This window comes from Maniola hyperantus, chromosome 12 (assembly GCF_902806685.2).
Source record: "Maniola hyperantus chromosome 12, iAphHyp1.2, whole genome shotgun sequence".
Taxonomy (NCBI): Eukaryota; Metazoa; Arthropoda; class Insecta; order Lepidoptera; family Nymphalidae; genus Maniola; species Maniola hyperantus.
Window position 1 is genome coordinate 4011985 of NC_048547.1, and position 17534 is coordinate 4029518.

The 17534-nt window shown below is 38.1% G+C and overlaps 1 protein-coding gene and 1 long non-coding RNA gene across 2 annotated transcripts in view; one reads left to right on the forward strand and one right to left on the reverse strand.

The window, feature by feature from the left end:
- Positions 1 to 16083, reverse strand: part of LOC138403101 (uncharacterized) — a 110415-nt gene extending 94332 nt beyond the window's left edge. The window contains exon 1 of the long non-coding RNA XR_011237390.1: positions 15889 to 16083. This is a non-coding gene — a long non-coding RNA (uncharacterized lncRNA). The remainder of the gene's footprint in view (positions 1 to 15888) is intronic.
- twr (signal peptidase complex catalytic subunit SEC11 homolog C twr) lies at positions 887 to 3308 on the forward strand. Its single transcript, XM_034973788.2, has 4 exons — positions 887 to 1055; positions 1151 to 1410; positions 2009 to 2186; positions 3003 to 3308. The coding sequence occupies exons 1-4, from the start codon at positions 1008 to 1010 to the stop codon at positions 3051 to 3053; spliced, it is 537 nt and encodes a 178-aa protein (XP_034829679.1). The 5' UTR covers positions 887 to 1007; the 3' UTR covers positions 3054 to 3308.
- Positions 16084 to 17534: the final 1451 nt, after the last annotated feature.

The window sequence follows — 17534 nt, forward strand, 5'->3', positions numbered from 1 at the left end:
ACTTAGTTTTAGTGCTTTTAGTAAGTAGGTACATGTACTTGTATCATGAAAATGCAATTAGATATCTATAGTTATATTATCTGACTGATCTATCAACGCACAGCTCAAACTATTGGACGGGTCGGGCCATGCAGATAGCTATTATGACGTAGGCATCCGCTAAAAAAGGATTTTTGAAAATTCAAGCCCTAAAGTCGTGGGCACAAGCTAGTTCAATTTTATATTCTGTGTGTTTATTTATGTATGTACCTACCTCGCTACATAATAAATAACATAAGTTAAAGATCTAAGAAGAAGCCAGGGAACGCTGGCGTCTGGACTCTGGAGCTGGACCATGGATCGAAATCAAGAATACTAAGGACCGAGTGTTGTGCGACCTGACGTTCACTTTATTGCGCTGTATCAAGATTCTCTATTTATTTAAACATCAGGGAGCGAGTCTTCTGTACTTGTCAATGTAATATTACCCCACTATTAACCCTAGATAGCTCACGTTCGGGCTTACCCCATTAAAGCTGATCATCCGTCGAAACGACGGGTATTTGAAAAAGTATTTTTTGCTTAAAAATAAAATGCTTGATTGGTCTATCGGTAATTAAGGATTTCAACAAAAAGAGCGGGAAAATAAAGATGCTTTGCTTTTTAATGGGTTTACACATCATTCCAGTTTAATTCCTTTGGAACCGGAGTACTGTATACTTAATACAAAGTAGCCGGGCTCGTAACGGACAGTGTGATAACATCATTGTGTTTTGATTGAGTTTTTACTGTTTGTTTGTGGTTGTTTTAACCATTACTGGTCTGTGGAGTATCAAAAAGACTAGAAGTAAGAGCCGTAAAATCAGTTAAAAAAAAAAATCTGCGGTTTTGTTGACGTTTGATTTGATTTTGAAGTTTTGGTCTGACGTGGTGTTGTTGAGCTGTCGAAAAATACCTTTCTTTTTACAACTCGGAGTGTTTAACCAATAATTTTATTATTCTCTTAGAATTAAAACAAATCAATCAAAATGTTTGACATTTTATTCGACGATGTAAAGCGCATGAACAAGAGACAGGTAGTTTTCATTGATCATTGTTAAAATTAAGGTGACTTGAATACAATGTTTCGCACCGGGTTGTTTTCTAACGTTTACAATATTATAATTTACAGTTTATTTATCAAGTCCTCAGTTTTGGTATGATAGTATCATCAGCACTGATGATATGGAAGGGCTTGATGGTTGTAACAGGCAGCGAGAGTCCGATAGTAGTGGTGCTTTCCGGTAGCATGGAGCCCGCGTTTCACAGAGGAGACTTGTTGTTCCTTACCAACTACCCCGACGAGCCCGTGCGCGTCGGAGAGATTGTGGTCTTCAAGGTTGAGGGGCGCGACATTCCAATCGTTCACAGAGTTCTGAAGCTGCATGAAAAGTAAGCAAATTAATATAACCGCTATTATTTTACTTATTTCTTTTTATTTCTGATAAAATAGCTAGTAGCTAGTTTACTAGTAAAATTTTTCTGTATCTGCTTATCAGTCTGCATATTTGGATGCATGCGATATTGTGCTTGCCCCTTATTGAATCTTTGATTTTTTAAATATACAGGCCTACTTACAATGTCTTGCATTATTGCAGAGATAGAAAACTATCTTTTAGCTAGGAGATGTGTTTCTACTTGTTGAAAACTTGGGGTGCCTACTCCAAGAAGTACGACTTACTATCTATGAGTTACTCTTTAATAAGCAAAAGTTACAATATGTAGAATAGAATACAATATATTTTTATTCAAATAAACTTACAAGTGCTTTTGTCATCAGAATAATTTATGACTGGTTCCTACTGAGAAGAATAGCTGATTGGTACCTACCTCTGATTGGCTAGCACTCCCTTGCAAATGACCAGAGTGCATAGTTGCATCTAGAAATTCAGCCCATATGATGATCACAACTGCCATGTTAGCCCCCTAGGGTAATATTGAGATGTTTTTATATACACTTTTGTAAAGGCATATTGCTTGTTATTTTCAGAAACAATGGGACAGTGAAATTTCTAACCAAAGGAGACAATAATAGTGTGGACGATAGAGGGTTATATGCTCAAGGACAACTATGGCTTACCAAAAAAGATGTAGTGGGACGGACTAGAGGTTTCTTGCCTTATGTTGGAATGGTCACAATTTACATGAATGAATATCCTAAGTTTAAGGTAAATGAACTTTAATTAATAAAGCGTACTTGTCAGTTTGATATTGAAACATTTTATGATTTTGGCATGGTGCTAAGTGATTAGTCTAGCATGGAAGTAGACTTGATTGGATGAAGCAATTTTAACTAAATCCATATCACTTATCGGCACATTTTTGCGGTAAGGTGATACTGGTAACTAATCACTACCAAAGTCTACCTTTAGACAATTTAAAAATTATAAGTTTGCTCCTAAATTGCCTTCTACTAGAATTCGAACCTGGGAAGCATTTATCACTGCTAGAGAGATCATCGAAATCGATCGCTATGAACTGATTGACACTATTACTCTAACTTACTCCAAATAAGTCTACTAAGAGGAGGATGGAACATTCACCTTAATGTCACCAAAGTAAAGATGAAGGCAAAAACTAGAAAAATATTATCTCAATCCATTGCTAGCCCATTAATGAGTATGAGTCTCCTCTCAAAATGAGAGGGATTTAGGTCATTTTCCACCATGCCGGGCCAATATGGATTGGTGGAAGATTTCACACACCTTTGAGAACATGAACTCTCAGGCAAGCAGGTTACCACACGATGTTTTCTTTCACCGTTAGAGCAAGTGATATTTAATTATTTACTTAAAATGCACATAACTCCAGGAAGTTAGAGGTGCGTGTCCGGGATCAAACCCCTGACCTCTGATTAGGAGGGGACATCCTAAATAGGCTTTCACAGCTTCAAAGGTATGTGAAGTCTGCCGGTCCGCACTTGGCCTGCTTAATCGCGAATCATTAAAGTAAAAATAACTGGATTTTTCACAATTTTGTTTCAGTTTGCTGTGCTGGGATGCTTAGCAATCTACGTACTAGTCCATAGAGAATAAAGATTATGATCTGATGAGAAAGATGGAGTCCAGATGTCTGTCAGAGTAATGGAATGGACTGGCCGGTGTAATTCCTTTTAAGGACTTCTCTAGAGTGAATATAATATTTATTTTGATGGACTTACATTTTATTTCATTTAAAAGATTATTATCTTTTGGATACTCTAAATATTGTTTACTTAAAGAATGTAAAATTTAAAAAAAAATGTATAGATGTCACTTTTATTAAATTACACTTAAGGAAACAGTAAAAAAGTCTTTTATTTGAATATTAATTTACAAGAAACACGTCATGCTGAGGTTTAAAAATTTTCTATTCAGAAAAATGACATATATACCCCATGCTCTACCCTACTAGGAGATAGTAAAGTATGTAAAAGTAATTAGGCAGGTATACATTTAGGTATAGTACGCGACAGGTTGAAATAGCAATCGGGGAGGGAGCGACCCGCACACCTCCCGCGCAAACCCGGTTCCCGGCCGAGCGTGGTTGACGTGCGGATGTGCGAGACGTCCTCCTCCCAGTTGGAGGGGAAAGGGGAATATTAAACAATTATTAACATGGCTAATATTCTTAAAACAATATATTTTAAAATCTGATGTTTGCAATAAAGAATTCTATAACTAGAAAGTGACTAAACTTAGTTCTCGTACCTAGCATTCTTTTTCAGAAAAGTCACTTTTTAGGGTTCCATAGTAAACAAGGAACCCTTATAGTTTCGCCATGTCCGTCCGTCCGTCCGTCCTCGGTTAATCTCAGAGACTATTAGTGCTAGAAATCTGTAATTTGGCAAGGCTATAAATATTAATCACGCTGACAAAGTGGTGAAATAAAATTGTGATAAATATTTTTTTCTAGGGTAGCTCCCCTACATGTAAAGTGGGGATGAATTTTTTTCTCCTCTATCCTATAGTGTGGGGTATCGTTGAATAGGTATTTTAAAAATACTGGGAACATAATTTTTCTATTTCTAGATCCTTTTTTAAATTATGATGTTTTAAAGTGCTAATTTTTATTAGAGTCAAGTGTCCTCAACCCTTTATCAGCCAAATGGTAGTAGGTATATAGGAACGTGAATTTTTTTTAAAGGAATACTATCATAGCTTTTTTGTGACTACGGAACCCTATACAGCGCGTGGCCCGCCACACACTTGGCCGGTTTTGAAAAACTCTTACGTCTTTTGGCGATAACTCAAAAACTGCTTTTTGCTGTTAATCGCTTTTTAGAAAATATTGGACGGCAAAATAGGTCTCTACGAAGTTTTACCCATATTCTACTAAGATTGATTGCTATTAAAGCCGAAATCGACACGTTCTAGATCCGGGGTAGCCATAATGATACGGATCATTGATCTGGCTTGATGTTTAAAAGGAATACGCTTCGTCATTACTTAGACCTTTGAGGTGGTAGGTATCATAAAGGATGATGCTTAATATGAACTTAGAGCATTATAATAAGTAGGTATTCCTAATAGCGTCCAAATATGGGCAGCATTTTTAGGGTTCTGTAGTATTCTGTACCCGAAGGGTGCCAACGGGACCCTATTACTAAGACTCTGTCTGTCTATCCGTCCGTCCGTCTGTCAGCAGGATTTATCTCGTGAACGGTAGATAGTTGGCATCACAGAATGTGTATTTCTATTGCCGCAATAACAACAAATAGTAAATGGGCGTCATGAAAATTTATAAAATTAAAAAGTTATTTCTTTTACGATGGTACGGAACCCTTCGTGTGCGTGTCCGACTCGCACTTGACAGTTTTTTTAAAGAATTTTACATGAAAATGAGACACCTGTCCTCAGGTAACTCATGCAGAGCCAGAGGTTGCACCAAACCGTTTCAAATGAATAGATCGGAGACTGGCTTTAGCTTTGGCATAAAAACGATAAAAATGATCTACGGCATCCGATACAAAGGATAAACGAACTAGCAGAGGACATTAAACGCGTCTGCCAAAAGTAAAAATGCCTAGCTAAGCGTAACAGTGACTGGCAGCTCGTTCCGATGGACTCGTAAATTGTATCCGCCATCGTGACGTTCTGATAGTTGCACTACGAACGACTGTATTGGTGGAATTGTTGTATAAAATGCGTAATATTCACGTACCTAGATATTAGTTAAAGTTGTTGAGTACTAACTAGGTACCTATCTACATAGGTATACACTTCCTTGTATTTATGTACCGCTTACCTTAGGTGTATCCGTATATTAGGTACAGAATCCTAGAATGTCCTAATTGTAAAAGTCGGATTTGTTCCACGATAATCGTTAATAAATAATTTCGGACTTTTACCAGCATTCACTCGATAAATCCAAAAAATGAGGAGATCCGTAGGAGAACTAGAGTTCAACGGGTTGCGAAGCTGAAGGGGCAATGGGCAGGATACATAGTTCGTAAAACCGATAGACGTAGGGATCCCAAAGTGCTGGAATGGCGACCTCGCAGCGGAAGACGCAGTGTTGGAAGACCCCAACAGGTGGACGGACGGCTCACTGCAGAGCACGGGTCTCCTCTCAGAGTGAGAAGGCTTTTGGCCGCCACGCTGGCCCAGTGCGGATTAGCAGGTTTCACACACCTTTGAGAACATTATGGAGAACCCTCAGACATGCAGGTTTCCTCACGATGTTTTCCTTCACCGTTAAAGCAAGTTATTTTTAATTTACTTAAAACGGACATAAGTAACTCCGAATAGTTAGAGGTGCGTGCCCGGGATCGAACCCTCGACCTCCGAGGGACGCGGAGGCGGACGTCCTAACCACTAGGCTTTGGAATGGTCTTTTGAATTTACACTCAAAACTAGAAAGTATTTTAAAATAATCCGGTAGGTATCAATAGAACTTGTATTAGTTTATTTGTTAATGTTATTGTAATAAAAGTGGTAGCTGACTTTATATGACTCCACTTCAGACTTCGTGTTTTACTGCCTCGAGCTGAGTTCAGTACAACTAAAGTGTTTTTATTATTCCGTGAATCGCCTCTACTGTGGTTTGTACTCGTATTTTGGGTAAGATAAGACTGGCTGACTCGCCCCAACCCCGCTTATTAAACTTCGCCGAGACAGGTTTGTCTCTTGTTGTTCTCTCGAGATGTGTTGTTTTTTTTAATTTATAGACTAGCGCTTGGCTGCAATTTGACCTGGTGGCGAGTGATGATGCAGCCTAAGATGGAGCGCGCTTGCCTAGAAGATGCCAATTCACTATCGACTTGAAGGTACCCATATTATAATTGGAGGAGAAAACTGATGCTGGAATGGAAGAGTGTTCCAAATCCAAATGATAGTAGAAGGGTGAAGGAGGAACCAGGTGTTGGAACGCCGGAGAGTGTGTCCAAGTCGATTAATGAACGAGCACGTAGGTATAATCTTTTCATTAATGCTTTCATACAGACAGACGTAGTGCCTACCACCCGGCGCGGTACCTACCTAGTAGGAGGACCTAATGTCGATTAAGTAGGTTACCTAATAATAACAGGTATGCCTTCCAAACTAGCTCAGAGTCACCCAGCGGGCGATGGAGAGAGCATATAGCTCTCTCCATCTTCAAGCTTGGAGTTTCTCTACGTGATCAAATCAGAAATGAGGAGATCCGTAGGAGACCTAGAGTAACCGACATAGCTTCACGGGTAGTGAAGCTGAAGTGGCAATGGGCAGGGGCGCAGGGCACATAGTTCGGAAAACCGATAAACGTTGGGGTCCCAAGGTACTGGAATGGCAACGTCGCACCGGAAAACGCAGTGTTCGAAGACCCCCCACTAGGTGGACGGACGACATCAGACGAGTCGCAGGGAGCCGCTGGATTCAGGTGGTGCAAGACCGTGGCGTGTGGAATTCCCTACAAGAAACCTATGCCTAGCAGTGGACGTCTATCGGTTGATGATGATGATGATGACGATGACTCTCAAAGTTACGAAAATCTATTATACTCGAAATTATATGTTAATCATATTGAGAATCTGAAATCCGAGAGTTCGCATAAGGTAAGCAAATATACCTACTCGGAGATTCAAAACTGACAGATTCCATTTTTAGCACAAGCCCACGCTACGCTTGCTTGATGAATAGGCAGCCTTACTGACGTGTAAATAACGAATTTTTATTATATGTAGATGCAACGTGGCATGTTAAACTATAAACGCGTATATATGGGTGCTTAAAAGTTATGCAGCTTTGACTAGGAGCACTTATTTCCCTGTATTATGACTTTATGTTTAGCGCAGTTGAAACACGTCCATGCCCCATGGCTGCAGCCAACTACTCGCGTGGGAAACTTTTTATATGCTTGCTTTACGTGCAGCAGTAAAGAAGTTCGTTTGATGAGCTTATTTAAAGTTTTAATACCAACATTCCATCGGAATATCGGGCTAGTAAATCCTTGGGAATAAAATTGAGGCCGAATTTTAAATCAAGTACCTACCTAAGTATTTTATTTCTGTTTATGTTTTTCAGTATTCTAAAGTTTTTGAAATTAAATATGCTAGTATATACCTACATACAGAAAAAACTTATCAACAAAAAAATTAATATTTACAAAAAATATACGCCGTCCAAATGGTCATTTATGGGCATTGTGCCCAAAACACTGGCGCTAGTACCTCGCTGAACGGCAAAGCTCAACCGTTGAGCGAAATAAGCACAACCTAAGTACCTCTTTCCAAATCATAAAAGTTAAAATGTGTTTGTTACATATACCTATATTAAACCATCTTGTGGGCAACTGAAAGCTCAACTGGTTGCTTCCATATTGTTGTTACATATTGTAATGTATGTCAACGTCGTCGTCACACGTCCCTACTCCAACAATAGAAACTGTATCACCAAGTAGGCACTGGCAAATCCAACGAGTAGGTACAAAATAATAGGTGGCCCTACATCAGTGGCGTGCACAGGTTTGAAGCCAGGGTAGGCATTAGTTAGCTAGGAACCTGTTTATTGGCAGGTCATAATGAAAAATATGCATTGAGCTATTAAAACTGGGGTAAGCAGTGCATTTATGCCTCTATGATGTGCACGCCCCTGCCCTACATTTAATAGGGCTGAGATGCTGTAAGCAACTTCCTGATCCACTATGAGACCCTGATGGTCAATTTCTCAATGCCAACTACACATCTCTAGACCAAATGAATGAGCCCAAACACGATATAATATATTGTAAGTTGTCTCATATGAAAAACTAGCTTATGCTCGTGACTTCGTCCGCATGGACTACACAAATTTCACATCCCTATTTCACCCCATTAGGGGTTGAAATTTCAAAAATCCATTCTTAGTGGATGCTTACGTTATAATAACTTTCAGCCTGATCCATTCAGTAGTTTAACCTGTGCTTTGATAGATCAATCAGTCAGTCAGTCACATTTTCCTTTAAAATAATAATTAGAGATTAAGTCGATTTTACAAGTCAGTGTAGGGATTTGCCATACAATATGACAAATCCCTACACTGGCTGAGAAAAGAGCTGATAATCCTCAAGCAGCGGAACAAATTTTCATCATACATTGCTGAAAACTATCTCGAACATAGAATTTGAGCGTTAGGATACCACAAACAGACATTCACACAGACAAATCGTTCAAAATAACAACTGCTGAGACAAGGCTGCAACGTTTTGCGACTGATACAATTTTTCGTAGAACCGTAGCTTGGCGTAGCACATCTACACCGTAGACATTAGCATATTATTATTATTTATGTAAATGAGCACGTTAGATTAATTAACTAACCTCAACCCGTTGCACTATTGTTATACTCTTACTTTTAGCAAGCTTCAGAGCTCTTGTAATTACTATCAAAATGAAATCTACGAAATTATATTATGCCTATTCTACACGTAGACGGCAGGTTTTTCACTATCGTCGTCAAGTGATACATGTCCACTGATTGATATACTTAGATGTTGGCATTTCCACTTTAAATCTAAACAACCACAAGGAGTTTGCTAACACTGCGTTTTCCGGTGCGAGGACGCCATTTCATCACCTGGGGACCCCAAGTTTACTGGTTCTTCTTCTACAGATCTCCTAATTTCTGATTTGATCATGTAGAGAAACTCTAAATAGGTAGGTATGGTATGCGACAGATCGAGATTGCAATCGGGGTATGAGGAAGGGGGAAGACCCACACCCCCGCACGTCACCCGCGCTTGCACGCACCGGGTTAGGGTGCGGGGCGTTCCCTCCCCGATTGCCATCTCGACTTGTCTCGGCGTACTATATAGGTATAGGCTTTTAAATAAAGCAATTCATTAAATATTTACAACTGAACAAATGAGGGCATTTAAGCTCTTTTTCCTAAATAGGGAATACGTAGACGCACGGCCGCAATAATTTGTTTAACGCCTGAGACGTACTTGTAGTTAATGGGCAGTGAAACGTTAACCGCGGACCGCCTCCCAGCGAACGATTGCCTCTCGCCGTGTCCCGTTAATTACCCAACTACGGGAGAGTATTTATATACTGCTAAGCTTTATGAAGCTCAGGCAGTTATATAAGTACGTATCGGTTCATCAGTTCTCTACATAACTGACAAACTATGTAGTAATTCAATTTTTATAAATAGGTACGCTTATATAAACTTATAGGTAGTAGGTAGGCTTTACATTAGCGAGTGTGTCGTCTATACTAATTCTATAAAGAGGAAGGATTTCATTGTTTGTCCTTAGTCGATAAAATCTAAAACCGTGAGCCGAGATTTTTATTGGGCCTGCTAAATCTTTTACTCTTATGTCTTAAACCTTACTTATACAGAAGCAGAGAATACCCATTTAGGTCACAAAGTGTGGTTTTCATTTTAAATATTAATCGTCGCTTTTCCAAATTTATTTCCCAAGTTCCAGCTTGTTAACTTTGTAAAAGGGCACTAGGGAAATATACTTTCTTGTAGTGATTTTTTTTTTGACCAGCCATGCGAGAGTTTAAGCTTTCATATTCTTTGATAATCCTCAAACGGCCGTGTTCGGTCGTTTGAGGATTATCAAATTCAATTATTATATCAATTATTATATAAACTTATAGGTAGTAGGTAGGCTTTACATTAGCGAGTGTGTCTATACTAATTCTATAAAGAGGAAGGATTTCATTGTTTGTCCTTAGTCGATAAAATCTAAAACCGTGAGCCGAGATTTTTATTGGGCCTGCTAAATCTTTTACTCTTATGTCTTAAACCTTACTTATACAGAAGCAGAGAATACCCATTTAGGTCACAAAGTGTGGTTCTCATTTTAAATATTAATCGTCGCTTTTCCAAATTTATTTCCCAAGTTCCAGCTTGTTAACTTTGTAAAAGGGCACTAGGGAAATATACTTTCTTGTAGTGATTTTTTTTTGACCAGCCATGCGAGAGTTTAAGCTTTCATATTCTTTGATAATCCTCAAACGACCGAACACGGCCGTTTGAGGATTATCAGCTCTTTTCTCAGCTGGTGTTAGGGTCATCATACGATTGCTATTTATATACTACGGTAGTAATAATACGTTTATGCTTTCACTTGCCAAATCGAATTGGAATAAAATGGTAACCTTGACCTGATGCTACAAACAGAACAGTCTGTACAGTGTACATTATCCAACTTCTCGTGATTGGTTTCATTGATTTTGTTTCGATGAGCTAAGCTGATTCCAAGCTCCATGTTACAGATAGATCAGGACATGAAGATGTGACAGGAAGTTCTCACAGGAACTCAAAGTTCTATTTAACGTAGATCCACCCAGTTTGTGCTCCTTGGTTCTGTCTTGACGAGTAGGTTTTAGACACTATAGTGATCAAACTCTAATGTTGGGGTAGGAATATTGACACTTAGTTATATTAAATTTGATTTGAATTTGAATTTACATATTATTATGTTTGTTAGATAATAAACAGAATCTTACACTCCTTTAACTTAGTTACAATTTATAGATACCTCGTTCATGTCTAGCATTCATACAATTTTTGCAGAATTTCTATTTTTGGCATCGAGAGCACTGCAAAAACTGGCAATTCGAATGCGAGTGCGAGTTTTGGCATACAATAGCCAAACTATGTGAAATTCGCGTTATTGGCTATTGCACCTATGAATTATGGCTAAGAACAAAACGGTATGGTTACAGAGATTGGAAACAAATTGCTAAATTCGGAACCTAAAAGCGGTATGAGTGCCAAGTTCTAAATCAAATCGTATCGTAATGTCATTGTTTAAAATTTCAAGCCTCTAGCGTACCGGGAAGTTGCTCAACGAATTAAAATCAAGATTTACAGATCCTCCTAATAGGTATTCTTGAGTTTTTTTTCAAACTTATACCCTCCGAGTTCAGTGATAGAAGTGTTGGGACACCTTGCCTAGATTCGGCAGGCAACTTATTAAGCAAGGTGGGATATATAGTTAGTCTATCACTAACATTTACTCCCGAATACGCTCACTGCTGCCACTTGCTACCACCAAAATGGCGAAAATCAGGTTGCTCCACAAACAGGTAGACCCGTCCAGCGTGTAAATATTAGTAGAGGTCACTGCGTAAACGCCTATTTATAAAAGTTAACCAAAATTCACATAGAAAGATAAAGATATAATATTTTGTACCCCTCTGGCCGCCATAAATATAGAAATACTTTCACGACAAACTTTTGCTGCACTTGTTTATGAATATGACTCCCACCGCGGGACCTAGCATGCATGATGAAGTGCCTTATTTTCGTGGTGGAACTTTTTAATAAATCAATTTAAAATCATAGTGTTCTCATCATAGTTTTTTTAACATTTTATTGTGAATTTTATTAGGCAAATACTCTTTGGGGATATTGTTGGCTATACCTGGCAGGGGGGAGGGTTCTCCGTGTGTCCCTCAGACGGATGGCCTAACATAATAATGTTAAAAGACTGCGTAGGTACGTTAGTTGAAATAAATATGAAACTTAAATACACTATAGGTAAGTACACGGTATTACTATAAGGTTTAACGGTACATACCTAAATTAGGTATATATCCTTTGTGATACTAGGGGAAGTAAGTAAACAATTATTAACCTGTAGGTAAGTAGTTCTTTACAGAATTATTATATAACAATAGAGCTTGCAAAGGCTCGCGGCAAACAACGTCGATGCTAACATGAGTGCTTTGGAATAACAAAGCATCTACTTGTATCGAGTATAATGATATGCTACTGTTGCTTAAAACTGCAACGTCTGGTGAATTGGTCGAGGCTACGGCACTTTGCTTTTCTTGAGCAATCATCAAAGGAGTTGAAAGCAACAGTTCTATTTAGTTTCACTTTCGTACATTTATTACCAAATCTTGCTACAGATTTTGCAATTACCTACCTACCTACTTTGAATGTATTGAATCGATCTATCGGTCAATGTTTGTAAATCCGCACTGGGCCAGCGTGGCAGACTATGGCCTCAGCCCTTGTCATTCTGAGGAGACCCGTTGATAATGATGATCGTTGAACCGATTCATAAGAAACTTCGCACATGAATTTTATTCCTATTTCGGTATTTTAAAAAAATTAACCCTGATTCTATAGGGATACTATCAAACCGCAAGGGCGGAAGATCTGTCGTTTGTAAATTGATATTACTTACCTATTGGTAAAATTAACTGTTCTACTACATTTTTGTACTAGCTGATGCCCGTGACATCGTACGCGTGTCGTAGTTTTCTAAAAAATCCCGTGGGAACTCTTTGATTTCCTGGGATAAAAGGTAGCCTATGTCACTCTCCAGGTCTTTAACTATACCTACCCATGCAAAACGCACGTCTATCCGTTGCTCCGTTGCGACGTGATTGAAGGACAAACCAACAAACCAAAAAACAAACACACTTTCGCATTTTATAATAATATGGTTTCTTGTGTTTTTGATTCTACAGAATAGGTGCAAGTTGTTTTCATGTACAAGCCCCGTGTGTAGTGCACTTCAAACGCATGTTATTATGCCCCGCGGCTGCACTCTGCAGCGGGAACTGTTGGCGTGAGAAACTTTTTATGTTTGCTTTATGTGCTGCAGTAAAGGAGTTTTATTTAATAGCATAAGTTATTATTAAACTTTTAGTACCTTTCAGGGCCTACTTGCGGTCGCGTATCAATCGATTGCGCGACGCGCGTGTTGCGATCACATAGGCGTAGGCCTATACGAGTACGTCCCTGAAAACACGCTCTAATGTACAGGGTGTAACCAGAACGCTGCCAAAAACGAAGACGGGTGATAGTACTGATGATTACTGATATTATGATACCACAAAACCCCCAAAAAATATATAAAGAAATTCTATACTTTTGTAAAGGTTTACGATATATTGCAATTAAAACATTTTTCACGATAATTCAAAAACTATGATGCATAAAAATACAGAAAAATCTGTTTTAGAATGTACAAGTGCCCTTTCATATGATATCCCACTTGATATAGTTATCTTACTTCGAAAATTGAAGTTAGTTAGTTCATGACCACAAATTTTTTTTGTGTGATGTAACCACAAATTCACGGTTTTCAGATTTTTCCCCTAATGTCTGTTATAAGACCTAACTATTTGCCGAATTTAATGATTCTAGGACAACGGGAAGTACCCTTTAGTTTTCTTGGCAGACCGACAGACAGACAGACAACAAAGTGATCCTATAAGGGTTTGTAATATGTACGAATTGACAGTTTAAACGTAGCATGTTCATATTAGCTGTAACATAAAAATGCAACTCCTCAATATATCAAAGTAGGTTGCCTGCACATCGGATTGAAAGAGAGGTGATGCAAAATTATGTAGGTTAGGTAGTTAAGCAATAAGATTTAAACAATAGTATGTAAGATTTATTTATTGTTATTGTTAGTCCATAAGCGGGAGAGTAGATCATAAGCCGGCTCTCAATAAACATCTTCCACCGTTGCCGCATTTAATTATTACCATACGGCCACAACATATCTCATGGCGACCCTTGCCAGTCGGTGCATGCCTAATCTAAGTGCGTGCACCGGCTGGGCACCGATCAAGATGAAGACTACACAATTTTCAAAAGAATATTATCAAGATTCAAGACTCAATTAGAACAAAAAGAAGAAAATAATTCCACGTCCTATATTAAAAATCAAGAAACACTAACATCAAGAAATAAGCCAAAAAAAATGAATCGCTTATGAACAGAAGACATCTCAAGCTTCATTGATCGGCCCAGCATCATCGTGCGTCCAGGGTTATCCCGGCCAAAACTAGGAGGTGTCCAGGGTATTCCCGGCCCAGTTCGAGGAGTCCAGGGTTTTCCCGGCCCATTAAGATGCAGTAAAGAAGAGGCGCAGACTCCAGACCTCCGGACCTGATGAGCGAAATCACCCCTGACGACGACGGCGATTACACGGCGGTCACGAAATTGATTAATAAAATGTGTCGCTAACAGTTAAAGTAAGTGCAATTTATCTCTCGTAATGGGCAAATAGGTAGAATGTGTAGGTATTGTAATTTTTTTTTGGGTAGATAATTTAATTTTGTACGTATAGGATAGGAGAATATTGGTAATTTTTTTAAATAATAAATAATACTTGCTCCACTATCTACTCATAAGTTCCCTTCGTGCTTCATTTGTAAGATTTTATATAGTGTGTAGGATAGTTTAAAATAATAATAGATAATTAATAAATGAATAAGTAGGTACTTACTTCTTTCGTAAATATTCGGTGTTAAAATCGAAATATAATAATTCAGAGAATTATAACGGTGTCATCGCGTGGTCAACGACACACGCGTACCCGAACATTTTGTATTGTTATACGAGACAATGGTTTTGCTCGAGTTGCAATTTGCAAATACAAGGAAATGAATATGAAATAAGGAGAATTTTTTCCCCTACAGACGTTTTTCGTCTAGTTTCGTGCAAGTTTTGACGATGTAAGACTATACCCGGCTTTGACAAATTAGGACTCTGCAAACCAAAGGCTTGATCACCCTTCGGCTGTAGAAGTGCTATAGGTATAAAATATACAATATTTATTTTGGGATTGAGACATACTGACGTAGGAAGATGATTATTATTTATTTATTTGGACGCGATGTTTTGCGCATATTTAGTACCTCCTCATTCAACTATATATTTGTCTAGACTCTTGATCATTATCTACCGCGCTGGTGTTAGTGAAAGACCTAGAATTTTTATGAAAAGTTGAATGTTATTGAAATACTTATTAAAAGAAATAAGTTTGATGAAGATTATAAGTGTTATGAAAAATGCTCGCAAGCATGTTATGTTAAATATTGATTAGGAGAGTACGCGCCGCGTTTGTGATTTGTTTATTTATTTGTATTATGTGAAGAAGTAACTTGAAAGGAAGATGGAGACTAGGAGAGATTTATTTTGACTGCCCAGGAAATATTATAAATACCTGAGATGTTTACTCAATAATAGGTATTATTATGGGTTATAGAATAGAAACCTTATATTTACCGCCTTACGACGATGCTATACGACAGCTGTATACTTATGATGACGACTATTTGATAGGGCAAAGAATCTTTTGAGACAACTAAGTCGATTAGTGAAATCGATACCTCAGCTTATACATATCTAATACCTATGATGCTATTTTGAGATTATTTTATTACCTATGATGAGATTTTTCGAAACTTTTGTAAAAGTTAAATCCTTGACTGCACTTAATAGATTACGATTTTCTAGTTATAAGTAAGGTTGAAAGTATGCCCATACGAAGTAAGAGATAAGATAAATTGCACTTTAAGCACAGGAAGTAACTAAAAAAAATGTTTCCTTACATAATTTAATTTTATTTAGCATTAGATTTTATTTTTGTGATTGTCATCATCTTTTCTTCTGATTCGATGTAGCGTCTAACATTTTTTTTTCTTTTAAGGGGAGGGGTAACCGCATACATTTTCAGGGGAGTTGTAATATGTACGAATTGACAGTTTAAACGTAGCATGTTCATATTAGCTGTAACATAAAAATGCAACTCCTCAATATATCAAAGTAGGTTGCCTGCACATCGGATTGAAAGAGAGGTGATGCAAAATTATGTAGGTTAGGTAGTTAAGCAATAAGATTTAAACAATAGTATGTAAGATTTATTTATTGTTATTGTTAGTCCATAAGCGGGAGAGTAGATCATAAGCCGGCTCTCAATAAACATCTTCCACCGTTGCCGCATTTAATTATTACCATACGGCCACAACATATCTCAGGTTCCGTTTTTCCTTTTGAGGTACGGAACCCTAAAAAGAAGAAAACCTGCAGCTGGTTATCCCGGCACCTAGACTAACACTTGAGCATTAAAGCCAAAACGCCTTGTGAGCATAAGAAGTGCCGGAATAAACGATGTCATATTGTGTGCCACAACCCGAAAAAAAGGTCTCAACTCAGCATAATGCTGTACGCCTTGCACAATATACACAAAAGCATAAAGCGCTGGTTTTCAGCCGATTCGGGTGGCGCCACGAAATTTTCCCTACCTTGAACTTGCCTTAAACTTAATTAAATTTCACTTCAAAGCAGGCGCTGGTTAAATACCTGGAAGACTATGATGAATCATTAGAATATATACGTCATGTCTACTTCAAGCCTCAAAGTGCCCATGTATGGCCGTCCTTAGAGAAATATTAAGTTCCGACTCCCGCTCTTTACCGCTACGAATCGCAGCGGCACGATTGCGATTCGTAGCGGTTTGAGAGTCAAGTCAAGAGTGGGCATAAAATAAACAAACAGGTATTGCGTCTACGTGGGTGAATCTTGAAATTCAGTTCTATTTGTTTGTATCACCTACTAAATAAAGGCCAAGGAAATTAGAGGGACGCGTCGAACTCGAAGGGCAAATGTTTCTTTGAGGGCGCTCCGTGGGCAACGTTTCACTGCCCCATTAACTATGTCCCAGGCGTTAAACAAATTATTGCGGCCGAGTGTTTACGTACCCACTTACCTACTCTCTGTTTATAAACGAGAGCTTAAACTGCCTTCATTTGTTTCTGCGTAAATATTTAATTAATTGCTTTGTTGTTTTCATCTTAATGTCTTAGGCATAACGCACACAGGTAGAATAGAGCACAGCCGAGGCGTGCCTTTCTTGATAATAACTAAAACTAATCTTTATTTATTTTAGCATAAGAGAAGCAATGCGCGGCTCGCACGCACTTTTGAGCCTCCTCCATATTTTGTATTCAGTATATGTATACTGTATAGCTATTTCAATTGAAGTTAGGAAGTTAGTTTTAGGTTAGTTAAGTTAGGATAGAAGTAGGTAAAACTACCGAATTAAATTAAATTAGCCCGTTCAAACAGACAGACAGACACTTCAATTTTATTTATTAGTATAGATAGTATATAGATTATTGTAAGTATACCTAGATTATAATCTCTATTATAAAAGAAAATCGTTTGCATTCTATTTATATTTAAACATCTTTGCTATATTTAACAAAAGGAGAAACTACAACTACCTTTATCAACGCACACTTAAATAGCGGGGTCTAGAAACCTGAGGTTTTGTACCTAGGTCTTCTTTACAACGTAAACTTCCAC

Coding starts and splice junctions, on each gene's coding strand:
- twr (XM_034973788.2), top strand. CDS start 1,008: ATGTTTGACATTTTATTCGACGATGTAAAGCGCATGAACAAGAGACAG. Junction 1,056..1,150: donor AGCGCATGAACAAGAGACAG/GTAGTTTTCATT, acceptor TATAATTTACAG/TTTATTTATCAAGTCCTCAG. Junction 1,411..2,008: donor GTTCTGAAGCTGCATGAAAA/GTAAGCAAATTA, acceptor TGTTATTTTCAG/AAACAATGGGACAGTGAAAT.